This window comes from Miscanthus floridulus, chromosome 1 (genome assembly GCF_019320115.1).
Source record: "Miscanthus floridulus cultivar M001 chromosome 1, ASM1932011v1, whole genome shotgun sequence".
Taxonomy (NCBI): Eukaryota; Viridiplantae; Streptophyta; class Magnoliopsida; order Poales; family Poaceae; genus Miscanthus; species Miscanthus floridulus.
In genome coordinates this window covers 167,624,344-167,637,667 of record NC_089580.1, presented here as the reverse complement: position 1 = coordinate 167,637,667, position 13,324 = coordinate 167,624,344, and the positions used below count along the sequence as shown (strand labels likewise).

The following is a 13,324-nucleotide window of genomic DNA, read 5'->3' as shown; positions in this document are numbered from 1 at the left end:
TACTAGTCGCACCTGCCGCCGACGAGTCTCACAAGCAAGTCAGAACCTGTCGCTCCTCGCAGCTTCAGCAGCCAGCAGCAGCCTTTATATTTACCTGCACACCAGGAAGCAGGAAGCAACTGTTTCGTCTCACAAAGTCATGGCAGTAGCAGCCAGTAGCACGAGATTAAAGAAATGCAAGGACAACTCTGACCCGGCGTGTTGATCATCAGTCATCACAAGGGCCGATTCATTACAGGACAGAGGAGTGCTGTATCAGCCTCAATAGTTTTTCTTCGAACCAGTGACCGGATAGGAGCTACATGACACAGGATGCGTGACCCACATTGACCGCAACTACTATTGTATCAACCCTTCCGGGCTTAAACTAGGGACTAAGAGGGTGTTTGGTTGCCCATGCTAAATTTTAGTGGCTGTCCCATCGAATGTTTGGACACATACATAGAGTATTAAATATAGACTAATTACATAGTTTGCGACTAATTTACGAGACGAATCTTTTAAGCCTAATTAGTCTATGATTTGACAATGCTTTGCTACAGTAAACATGTGCTAATGACGGGTTAATTAGGCTTAAAAAATTCGTTTCGTGGAGTACTGACGGATTATGTAATTTATTTTTTTATTAGTATCCAAATACCCCCATGCAACATCCTCCCGACATACCTCTAAATTTTAGTCACTGGATCCAAACACTCCCTAACTCTAGTTTATGCAGGTAAGGTGTGAGCAGGAAAGGGCAAATGAATGCCATGACATGATCCGAATCATGGGTCTCTTGCCCAGAAAGCTTACATTTGGATGCTATCAGTCCACTACTAGAATCAAGAATCATCTATGTGGCAGGTAAACCCATACTCAATTCAACAGGAGCACACTTGGCCATGCTTTGATGCAACAGGTATTTCATTTTTTTTTCTTGCTTATGGAAGCAGACTAACAACATCTATAATCTGTACATATCATAATTCACCTGTTTACTAGGTGGCAGGAAAAATCAAACACTAGCAGGTAAATATGATAGCTTAAAGAGATGCAGGCTAGAAGGCAACCATGCTCAATGGCAATGCTAACCGTGCAAACTTCTTCAATTAACCTCACATTGAAAGTTGAATTATACAACTGAAACACATATTATATTAATACCAAGGTCACTATGGACGACAGTCGTTTGTATGCTTCTATTCAAATTGTACAGGTTGCATCTACTTAAAGGAAATCAGCCTAACCTCTTTCAAAAACAACCATAAATCAACAGATCTAGGCCAAGATGAAATAGACAGGCTAGAAACCACAAATTAAACAATAATATGGTAAGCAACCACAAATCCCGGAAGATATAAGATATCAAACTCAATCTACAAAGAAGGATTCTGTAGCTATCTTGGTTTAATGTGATAATATTGCAATAGCCAAGAAAACCTTCGACTTTGCGCAAGGGGATCCCTGTCCGTGACTTCTAGTATGTGAACAAAACTGAATGTTCAAATGATGGACCAGTTCAAATGTCTTAGTCAAGGGTAGTCTAAACAGGCCATGACCAATAATCATAATTACCAGAAATGCCAGAACCTTAGTAATCAGCATGGATTTATGAGTTTCAATAAAGAGGTGGTCGAAAATTATAGTCTGGTACGGTCCTTTGCAGGAGTTATGGCGTGTGAAAAACAATTTTCTTTTAACATGTTAGTAGGCAAAATAACAAAGATTTGGAGAGTAACATCTACAGCATATCATGTTAGATACTAATACCAAGTAAGAGTAAGAATGCTACTCTAAAAGATTTTGAACATTAGCAGCAGTGAATAGTAAGAACACCTTTAGTCCATTGGTAAATGTATAAAGACCTCTGAGAACATATATACTATGTGTTTACAAATAACCCTTTAACATCCCTGGTGAAACAGCTCTAAAGTTGATTCAATGAATTAAATAATCATCAGTATCATGTGTTCCTTCTAGCAACAAATTTTCGAAAGTGTAACAGAAAATCTATGGAGGTACAAGAATAGGGCTTGGTTACCAATCTTGCCACAGAAAAATGATTAATTGATACACAAGTCTGGAACCCTGGAAGGCCTGTACAATCATTCAGAGTAACAACACAACAGTGTTGTGGCCTTGGCTCCTGAGTCATGACTCATGAGCCTGAAAGTCCTAGGGGCTTAATGATCCATCAACAATGACAACTCAATTAGACTAATCATAATCTTCGAAAGAACAAAATAGTGGTTATTGAATGCAGACAATCAATGGTTTCAGGTATACAGAGCATAGATCTATCCAATTACAATCTTTATCCTATAGTGCTTTCTACGGAAACCACATGTGCAGTTACATGCGGTTGGATAATTCAAAGGCTGAATAGTAGCAGCAATAGTTGTTGGGATATATTGCACATTTCAATGGAATGTGTTCAACGTAGGCGAAAACAATGTTTTATCAATTGTGATGTTTTATTTACCTTTATTTATGACATTTCTTCCACAAATCATATATACTTCCAATAAAAATCATTTTAATTAAACATATAACAAACCACAGATTAAACATATAACAAACCACAGATACAATTGGCAGTGATACTGAATCGTTCAAAACACATAAAGCCACCCATGGCAGCAAGTTGCAATGTGTAGACAAGAGGATACAGAGCACTGGAAAAAAAATCAGCAAGTACCTAGCGTATCAATGCCTGATCTCTCAACTTTGTATCCCAAGAGGCAAAAATATGTTCACATGAGCAGCAAGAAATAAGAGGCACATTTAATTGAACAAACAGCATATTGTAGTGTATAAGAGTCATGAGCCTGAAAGTTGTAAAGGCTTATTAATGATCCAACAACAATGACAACTCAACAAAACTAATTCTAATCTTTGAAAGAACAAAATAGCAACTAGCAACTGAATGCAGCCAATCGATAGTTTCAGGTCCACAGAGCATACAGTTATTCAATTAGGGCTTGGTTTGGATGCACTCGTATCCACCTCAATCAACGTGTGTGGGAATGGATTGTGGTGGAAATTAAACAAAGTTCCACCCCAATACACATGGATTGAGGTGATTACAAGTGTATCCAAACAAGGCCTTTACCATATTCACCCTATTCTGCTTTCTATGGAAATCACCTGCGTGGTTATCCAAGTTGAATAGTAGTAGGAAGAGTTTTTGCGGGATATTTCTCACATGCCAATGGAATGTGTTCAAGGAAGGGCGGGCTTGGTGCAAGCGGTAGAGTCTTACCGTATGTGACCGGAATGTCCTAGATTCGAGTCGCGGTCTCCTCGCATTGCACAGGCGAGGGTAAGGCTTCCACTAACACCCTTCTCCAGACCCCTCACAGAGCGGGGGCTCTCTGAACTGGGTACACCCCAATGGAATGTGTTCAAGGTTGTCAAACAATAATGTTTCTCACAAATCAGATATACTTCCAAGCAAAATCACCTTAAACATATCAGTAACCATGCTTCTGTTAGTGACACATACACCTTAAGCATATCAGCCATCCATAGCACATTGCAACGTGTAAACAAAAGGGTTCAGAGCACTGAAGCAAAAACATGATCACATGAGCACCAAGAGAAAAGAGGTACATTTAACTCAACAAACAACATATATGTAGAGTATTGAATAAAGATTCCATTTAAGAACCCAAGAGTTAAAGTGTATGTGTGATAACAGAAGCAAAGTATAGATGTGATTGATTTCTCATCAGAATACAAGAGACAGCTTAAACAGCCATCAGTGAGAAAAGGACAACAAAATCTTTATTTGCTTTTGTCACACGGATTGATGCACTGCTTCTTCCACCAAGCTCACTGCAAGCTCTAGAAAGCCATTACCTAGCAAGCTCTAGAAACCCAATTCCTGCGCACTACCCTGGGCCCTCCATTGCTGCGGTTCTCTTTGGAGAGATTGCCATTGCCACCGTCGTCAGTGTCCAAGACCAAATCCCGAAGCCCCATGCTCAAGTCCTTCTCTCTCATCTCCTTCTCCTTCTTCTTGGCCCTGGCTGTGGCAGCAGCGAGCGGCTCGAAGTGGTTGCCATAAATGTACTCTGCGGAGTATCCGTCCTCGTCGTCGAACAGCATGACGTGGCCATGCCATTCCCAGATGCGATACTCCCCGCTGGCGTCGTCGTGGAAGCCGACGCAGAGGTGGTGGTCGCCGACGGCCACGGACTGGCCCGAATTGGGCTTGAGCTTGTCCTCGGCCTCCCCGGCCAGCACCATCCGCACGATCTCCTTCTCCAGCTTCGCCTCCTCCCACGCCAGCATCCGCCGCCGCCTCGCCTCCCCGGAGCCCTCCCCGCCAGCGAGCCCGCCGTCCTCATCCTCCTCGTCTTCGTCATCATCCGACGCCCCTGCGGCGGCGGATAGCGCGGCGAACTCGTTGAGGAGGAAGTCGTCAAGGTCCTGGGTGAGGAATGAGTTGGTGTCGAGGAAGGGCGGGCGGAGCTGGACGCGGCTCATGAGGTTCTGGAGGAAGAGCGCGTCCACCGGCGAAGCGGAGGTGGCGTGACCATTGCCCGCCGCAGCTGCGGTTGCTGCGGAGGTGGGGTGCGGCACAGGAGACGGCGGCGGCGAGGCCATGGGCGTCGTGGTAGGGTTTTGGGTTTGGGGGGTGCGTTGGCTGGTTGCGGAAGCGGGACGGCAGGTTGGGGATTGGAGATGGAGAATGACCACGCCAACTCGGGGCTGGACGGCGACGATGGCAGAAGCGATGAGATATTTTTCCTTTGGAGGAGTGAAGTGTTTGAACATGGGCCTCTTGCATGGGCTGGGATTGAGATGCTTTGACCTTAGACTTTTGGTAAGCATAGTAGTGGCCCATTTCAAAGTAAGTCCCCCCCTCGGAACGCAGGAATTTTACAGGAATCAGTTCATTTTCACAGGAGAAACGCAGAAAACTGGAAACTTTCCTACAATCCAAAGGGGTCCTAAAAGAATGACTGGAACTGACAAAGCGACACCACCACCACCAGAAGCTGTAGGATTTTCTTTTTTTTTAATAAAAAATCCTTCTCAAATAAAGTGTGCTTTATAAAAAATATTTTTATTTTATAATTTGTATGTACTATACGAAGTTGTACTGGAATTAGTAAATAGAGTAGATAGATTCAACATACAACGATGTATCACGTGCAGTGGCCACAAAATTGACTTGTTTTTTGCTAAATTTCGCACCATTTCTTCGGCCCCATATATCCTTCCATATTTTTACTCAAATCTAGAGACAAATTAGAGCCTATTTAACCACCTATGAATTATTATAATCTATATAGTGAATGAGATTATAAGAATATGAATCTATAGGATAATAATTTGGGTTGTTTAGGTGCCTCATCTACTAAGCGCACAGGACTTGATGGATTATGGATATAGGCATGTGATGTGAGTAGATTAATTTAGACATGATGATAACCGAACAGGAAACATAATCAGTGATTGTCAGGGGTGATCCATATGTAATATATCATGGTGCTATATAAGGCTCGGCGGGGAGCCCTTGATGACCATTCCCTACACGACACCAAACCCTGACATTCGACGCACAAGCAATACAACATCAACATATGCTAAACTAGTATAAACTTCTATGCCCCAAGTAAGTGCTACTCCTCTCATCTACTCTAAACTAGTATAAACTTCTATGTCCCAAGTGCTGCTCCTCTCATCTACACTCTATGCATGATACATTGAATTCATTGCAGTGGAAAAAAAAACTAACATCATAGATAAGCCATGAGAAGTCTAGATCAACTAGTTGGGGGTAGAATGTGTGATTGTATACCCAACCACTCAAGTTTGTGTCTATTTAACTTGAATTTAGGTTCATAGTTTCTTTTTAATAATGAAAAGCTTCCCAATTCCTCCTAGATTGAATCTCTCTTTTAAAAAACATTAGACATTCAAATCCTCCTAGATTGATTCTATATTTTTTAACAGAAAACATTAGGCATGACACTAAATTCGTAATAAGTGAACTAGATGTGGGCAATACAGATCAAGAGACACATACCTATATATCGGAGAAGTTTCCGGGTGGAAATGACGATGAGAGAAAAGAGATGTATATATATATTATAAGCACTTGAAGAGCTTTGTTGCTGTGCTTGGTCGGAACTGGCCGGTTCCTACCGCTGGGATTAATTTTAACCGTTGACTTAAAAAATGCCGATTCCATTGTTAGTAAGGATACTTTAGTATTTTGAGACCACCTAATTTTTACTGAGACCCAAAACGAAATCCCAAGGCTGGCTTAACCATAATGCATCGAGGAAATGTCGATGCCTTGAACGCAAGCAGGCGACGGTCAGTCGCCGCTGTGGATCCTCGTCGAGCTAGGATTGCGGTCTATGGCTTTGCGTCGTGTGGCTCGGCTGGTAGGTTCCGTTCCCACCATCGGCTCTTCAGATCGACAACGCTGGCGCGTTGGCGGCAAGCACTCAACGCCGAGGGAGTCGCCGCCACGAATCCTCGCTGGTAAGGGCATCGGTCAGGGATTGACGGCCAGGTGCCTCTGCCTAAGGCCTCCCAGGAGTTCTTTGATCTGCCGGCCTTTGAAAAGGGGGCCGAAACGCTACGTGCAAAGACCAAAATATCCTTTTTTTAACGGAGTTCCTAGCTAACTAATTTAGTTCCAGGTAACAAGTTCTTGGTTCCTTCTAATGGGTTCCTCCCACTTTTAAACCAGTAGATCTGGACCCATCAACCGTTCTGAAAAAATTCCAAGCACCGGAAAAATCCACTTGAAATATATATGAATATAAAAAAACAAAACGCCGTAGAAAGTCAAACCATACTATATGAGCCGCCCCCCTAGAGCATTAGAAGTATCCTCATACATTTCTGAGAAAAAAAAACCATGTACTCTGGAATTTCTAATGTTTCGAGGTTGACCTCTGGGGTGGCTTAACGTGTGTAGTAATAATGTAATAATAATAATTCAAAAATGGAACCGAGAAGATCAATCTATTCCGAAAAAAATGCAAAAATAACATTTGAAAGATTAACTCCTATTATGATGACACTCTGGATGAATAACAGATGGGTACATCTATATGTATGAATATTGATCCAGTATCAAATCTGCAAACGACCGTTGAGTCCCAAATCACCTATTCCACGTTCTTTCTTAACGTAAGAAGTCAACTACTGCTACGGGGAATTCGATGGAGAGCCCCAGCTTGGCGCGATCCTGCTCCTCCTCCAGCTCCGGCACGGCGTTAAGGTCCAGCACCAGCTCGGCCGGCGGCGCGGCCTTCTTGCCGCTGTCGTCTTTCGGGGCGAGTAGCCCGCTCCCGAGGCTGAGGCCAAGCCCGAGGCCGGGCGGGCTGCCGGCGTCCTCCTGATCGGCAGCCCGGTGGCGGCGCATGTGGCCGCCGAGCGCCTGGCCGATGGCGAACTCGAGCCCGCAGATGGAGCAGCCGTGCACCTTAGGCTTGGGCGGCTCGGCCGCCGCGGCGTCGACGCCGCCGTCCGCGAGGCGGGGCTTCTTGTGGCTGGCCCGGTGGCCGCCGAGCGCCTGGAAGGACGGGAACTGCCGGTTGCAGGTCTTGCACTCGAACACCCGCTCGGGCGCCGAGGAGGCCGCGTCTGTGGACGCCACGCCGGCGCCGTGGTAGAAGTGCTGGTGGTGGCCCGAGAAGAGCATCAGGAAGCGCGTGACGTCGGCGCCGTCGGGCAGCCAGACCATCTCCTCGGCCTTCTGGCGTGACCTCTTGCCATAGGCCATAGATCGTTGCACACGAATTGATCGTCAAAACGAACAGAGATCGATCGTCGAAGCTACCTAGCTGCTAGCAGCAAAGACGAGAGGAGGGGAGGCTGGATGTGGTGAGCCCGATCGATCGATCGAGTGCTTTGCTTTCTCGGAAGCGTTAGTTTGAATGCACAAAAGATGAGGAACCTGCGTATTTATAGCTAGCTAGCTACTGAGAGTACCTACTGAGATAAGTCTACACATGTACATGCTCCGCGCGACTTGCAGCATCGTTAATAAACTTGTTTGACTTGTGGAGCTAGCTACTAAAGGAGAAAAATTCACCCGTGGTCTTCTGACTTGCAGCAGGTGTCACTTAAGTCGCCGTTCTTTAAAAATGCAACTTTCGGGTCCCAGAACTCGTCCCGCGTGCCACTAGGGGTCCAAACGGGCCACGACCCGATCTGCTTGCGTCCGTGGTGTTCTAGCGTGGCGCAGACGTGGATCCAGACCCAAAATCAGATGCACGCAGTCGGCCCCCTTTCCCCTGCTCGCTCTCCTTTAGACTCGCCTACTCTGCTTCTTCTCGGTGGCCACGGTGGGTCACCGAGGCGTAGCTGGACGCCGGCTTCTCGGTGAAGGAGATCGAAGGAGAAGGGATTGGGTGGGTGTAGTAGGCGGCGGCAGGAAAGTAGGTGGCTGGCGCAGAGGCTACGGCGATGGGTCCGAAGCTGCGAGCAAAGGGGGAGCCTACGCCTTGTTATGGTAAGTTCTGGGATGACAAAAGTTTTCAATTTTGGGTGCCCGAACTGATGGTTTCGAAGTAATCGTGGTTGTTTGATTTGTAAAGTTTCGATTTTGGGGTCTAGGGTTTGACATTTAGGGTGCGATTCGATGAAAGTTGGGGTTTTGTTCATGGGGTAGGGTTAAGATGGGTACTGTGAAATACACTGATGTCGTGTAAATTTACCTGATGTAGTGTAGTGAAATATTGACCATGGCGTAGTACTGATGTAGTGTGTTTGCACAATTGTTTAACGGTAGGTAGCAACAATGAGTTCACTGTTGAAGTTCATCATGGTGGATTTTTCGTTGGTTCGGAAAATTTGAAGTCCTATGTGGATGAGAGGATAAGCTGGTTTGATTACTGTGATGTTGATACTTGGTCCACTTTGTGGTTTGATGACATTGCTCAACAACTTGGCTATGAGAACAACACTGCCTTGAAGGTGCATTGGTTGCTGCCAGGAAAGGAAATGCAAGATGGCTTGAGGCTTATGCTTACTGATGCAGATACAAATGATATGTGTTCAGTGGTTGATAGGGTGAAGACATTGGTTCTGTATTTTGACCAAGACGACATTGGTGGATTTTCATGGGATGATGTGGTGCTTAACCCAGTGACAGAGCTTCCCAAAGTGATCATCTCTGTGAAGGTGCAACACATGGAGAAGAGACCAGAGAAATTGCCTATATTTTACAGTGATTTGAGGAAGGAGACAACCCCAGGTGCAGATAATGTCAGTGGAAGCGAAGATGATAGTGATGATTCAAACTATTTTGTGGACAGTGACAATAAGCTGGATGAAGGAGATGATGACTTATATGAGGAATACGTAGATGATGATGTGGATAAGGCTATGCAGATTACAAAGGCAAAGAAGACCAAGGAAGCAGGTTAAAGGGGGACAAAGCGAAAACACCAACTGATGATCTAAGTGACCTATCCAGTGAAGGTGAAGAGCTTCAACTACCAGCTGATGAAAGAGAGGGCCAAGTCAATATGAGATTCAGTAGTTTCAGAAATGAAGACTTGAATAATCCAATGTTTAAAGTGGGCATGGTATTTGATTCAGTGGAAATGGCTAGAGCTGCAATCAATGAGTACAGCATGAAGAATAGGGTGGAAATTAAGATGCCGAGGAATGATAAGAGGAGAATCAAGGGACATTGTGCTGAAGGTTGCCCTTGCCTTTGGGAAATAGTTAGTCTATGACTGTAGCATCTATGTCTGAAAAAGATGCTTGTACAGGTAGCACCATAACATTGTAGAATGGCACCAAAACATAGGTACCAGTGCCACAGTTGCAACTCTGCAATGGCAAACTAAATGGTCTTTTATGGCTATGTGTTTTATGCCTCACTCTTACATATATGTGGTTAATTGCAATACATGTTTCATATCACTAGCTAATATATGTTTTATGGTCGTAGCTCATGGCTGCCTATATATGTTGAAGAGAAAACCATAAAATATTAAGACATTCTCTTAGGCTGTAGAAAAAATTGTATGGAGACCCAGTGAGCCTTACCACATAAATTTGCATGGTAATAGAAGTACAGGCAAAATGGGCAAATACTTCATACTTCAAGCAAGTATATCCTGGAATAGCTCAAACACACAACAGAGGCCCTATACATGCATTTCAGTATATGTTCAGATTGAGCTAACTGAATGCTGGCAACCATCACAGAAAAATATAGATGTAGATGCAAGCAAGCATCAATAGGCAATCTCATTGCACATAAGACAGTTCTACAATGCTGGCAACCATCTCATTACATTTCAAGTGTCCCTGAATATTTCAGAAGCATAACTATATCCATACAAGAGATCTCTCCATACAAATAGCCAACAGAGGCCTGAAATTTTCATATCTTCTTTCTTTCAATCAGATATGATGCTGGCTCTTCTCTGCATTTTCTTTCACTGCTCCATGATCCTTCCTCTTCTCTGCTGGCTCTTCTCTACATTACCTTGTCGAACACTGGCTGATATGGAGGGCATGGCCTTCCTCACAAGGTCGCGTAGCCGATGCCGGAGCCCACGACCACGCCGGCGCTTTCCTTACACATCGCTCTGGAGCTGACCACCTACATCGCTCTGGAGCCGACGGCGAGCACGACCGACGCGAGGGCCTTCCTGTCGGCGGCGAGCCCGACGGACGTGAGGGCCTTCTTGGCAACGGCGAGCCTCCGCGTCCTCCCCGGCCGCCGCGCCCGCCCCCGGCGTGGCCGTGCCTGCCTCCAGAGGCCGCGAGGCTGCCACCAGCCCGCCCAAGTGGAGAAGCTAAGAAGCGGGTGGATCCCTCTCGCCATCGATGTGGCCCTCGTAGAGAAGCCGCGGCTCTGGGCGGCGGACACGGCTGGATGTGGCCGGCACCGCTGCTCCCGGCGACGAACATGATTGGGGAACTGTTCCGCCTCCGCGTCGTGACTGAAGGAAAGGGGGCCGGCCGCGTGAGTTTGTTTTTGGGCCAGAATCCACGTCCGCGCCACGCTGGAACGCCACGGAGGCAAGCAGGACCGCGGGTGAATTTTTCTCTAATAAAAATGTCTAAGTCAGATTTGCCCTTTGCCTAGCTTGGCTAGCCTTTGATCCGTTAGTTGGTTTCTGATGAGGTGTGACGACGACCGACGACTGACGATACGCGCGGCGGCCGATGGAGGAAAGAGCTGAGCTGCTGCGGGAGCGGTGGCGCAACGAAGCCGTTTTTGGTCACGCATTGTGATCACCAGAAGCCGTTCGAGGAGATTGTCTTGACCTGGCCGTGTCCATATGCATGGTTGCGAAGTATCAGCCTGTTCGGTTGGCTGGTTCGTATCATTGCTGGTTCGTGAAAAAGTACTGCTGGCTGGTTTGTGTGAGAGAAAAATACTGTTCCGGCTGAAAATTTACGATCGTTTACGACAGGCCAGAGACAAACGAACAGGCTGTATAACTTAGATCCTACGTCCTGCTAGTTACCAGTGTGTACGACTACTACAATAAATATGGTGACGCTTTCATTATCTTTCTTTCCATCGAGTTCCAACTGAGCTAACCACAGTAGCTAGCCTTTGTTTAATAGCTAACTGGCATGGCCGTTGGCAACCTTTGCAGGTAACCAACCGGCTGGGATGACTGGGACTCTCGAAGCCCTCTGAAGAGTAAGGACTCTAAACTCCTATTCGGATCAGTCTGATGATCCTACCTTCAGGCTTGCAGGTTCCTTCCTGTTCCTTCAGTCCATATGTCATGCACTTGTCATCGCTGCGAGCAGGGACTAAGCCAGAAAAAAATTTAGAAGGGGCTGAACAAAAGAATAGAGGCTTTTTTATCTTCTCTTAACCTTAGCTCCTTCTACCTAATACATATATGCATAAAATTTTAAGAGAGAACTTAGAAGGGCTCCACGTGCCCAGAATCGGTAGAGGGGGGGGGGGCTAGAGCCCCCAGCCCCACCGCTGGCTGTGAGCATTGGGAGTGGCAAGTACAACGTGTCCTTTGAGTAATCCATGTTCCATAACCCTGTAGCTAACCATGCTTCGATCGACTTAGCTAGATCAGACGCCTTCAGTCTTTCGGCGTTGAAAGGGCAGCTCTGAACTGAAGTCTCTGATAATGGGACTGCATGCGAAACACCGGTCCTTGGAAGCTGTTAGCAACCATAGGCTCCTGAAAACTTCAACGGCACATGCTTGCAATCAGAAATTCCCTGTTCCAAGCATTTCCCCAACCAAACATAATTCTTCCGCGACGTGGTATGCCATCTATGCATGATTATTCATTAACAATTGTGCAGCATGAACTCATGATTCATGCGTGTACCACGTACTCTGTCTCGCACGTGGACAGCGCCACCACCTTCGGTTTCAGCGATAATAATAAGGTTGGAGCCGACCCGAGAAAGACGAGCACGCCAGAGGTGCTCCGGTGTCCGTCGATGTCCCCCATCATGTCTGCATCACTGAACACAGTGAGTTATAGCCCACTTTCGCTGGTCTTGGGGAAGACGATCCCCTGATCCACTGTCCCCTTAACGTAGCGCACCAGCCGCTTCACCGCGGCCCAGTGATCCTCTCGGGGATCGTCCATGAAGCGACTGACGTAGCCCACGGCGAACGCAATGTCCGGCCTCGTGTGGACTAGGTAGCGCAGACCGCCGACAATGCTCCGATAGAGTGTTGCATCTACCTTAGCCACAGTATTGGCCTTTGTCAGTCAGCCGCTCCATCATCGGAGTCACGCACGACTTGCACTCAGCCATGCTGCTCCGCTCCAACAGCTTCGAGGCGTACGCACTCTGACCGAGCGTGAGCATCTCCTTCCCTTATCTCACCTCGATGCCGAGGTAGTAGGAGAGTGTGCCGAGATTGCTCATTTGAAAACGAGCCATCATCTCGTGCTTGAAGCTGTCAATGTCCTCCGCACATACGCCATTTGAAGCTGTCGATGCCATTTATGCATGATTATTCATTAGCAATTGTGCAGCATGAACTCATGATTCATGCGTGTACCAGATCAGGAGGAAGTTGAATCTCTCTGGACACGAGAGGGGGGAGGGAGATTGTTTATAGCATTATTAGTACATATAATGCGATCATTGATAAGACATGGAATAAAATCATAATATATAGGGCCCTAATATATAAAGCTGCACCGAGCCTTCATCAACTTCGCTTCCAATTGAAACAACATGGTCACAACTTACTACTCAAAGGAGTAGAATATTGAGACCGAGCTTCAGCTCGGATGGCAAAGGCTTGCTATGGGCAGCCTGCCCACCACGATTTAAACTCTGGTGCTCACCAAGATTTATTCTAAAAAATCTGTAGTCTCTCTCGCGTTCTCTCTCG

At 46.2% G+C, this 13,324-nt stretch overlaps 2 protein-coding genes across 2 annotated transcripts; both read right to left on the bottom strand.

Moving 5' to 3' along the window:
* Positions 1–3,620: 3,620 nt before the first annotated feature.
* On the bottom strand, positions 3,621–4,618 carry LOC136501206 (uncharacterized). Its single transcript, XM_066496709.1, has one exon. It carries the CDS (start codon positions 4,591–4,593, stop codon positions 3,844–3,846), a length of 750 nt encoding a protein of 249 aa, XP_066352806.1. The 5' UTR covers positions 4,594–4,618; the 3' UTR covers positions 3,621–3,843.
* A 2,206-nt stretch (positions 4,619–6,824) lies between these two features.
* On the bottom strand, positions 6,825–7,862 carry LOC136501198 (zinc finger protein ZAT7-like). Its single transcript, XM_066496699.1, has 2 exons — positions 7,122–7,862; positions 6,825–6,975 (listed from the first exon to the last, which is right to left on the bottom strand). Exon 1 carries the CDS (start codon positions 7,736–7,738, stop codon positions 7,139–7,141), a length of 600 nt encoding a protein of 199 aa, XP_066352796.1. The 5' UTR covers positions 7,739–7,862; the 3' UTR covers positions 6,825–6,975; positions 7,122–7,138.
* Positions 7,863–13,324: the final 5,462 nt, after the last annotated feature.

What these genes read in the sequence shown, in the direction of transcription:
- LOC136501198 (XM_066496699.1), bottom strand. Translation starts at nt 7,738, where the DNA reads ATGGCCTATGGCAAGAGGTCACGCCAGAAGGCCGAGGAGATGGTCTGG.
- LOC136501206 (XM_066496709.1), bottom strand. Translation starts at nt 4,593, where the DNA reads ATGGCCTCGCCGCCGCCGTCTCCTGTGCCGCACCCCACCTCCGCAGCA.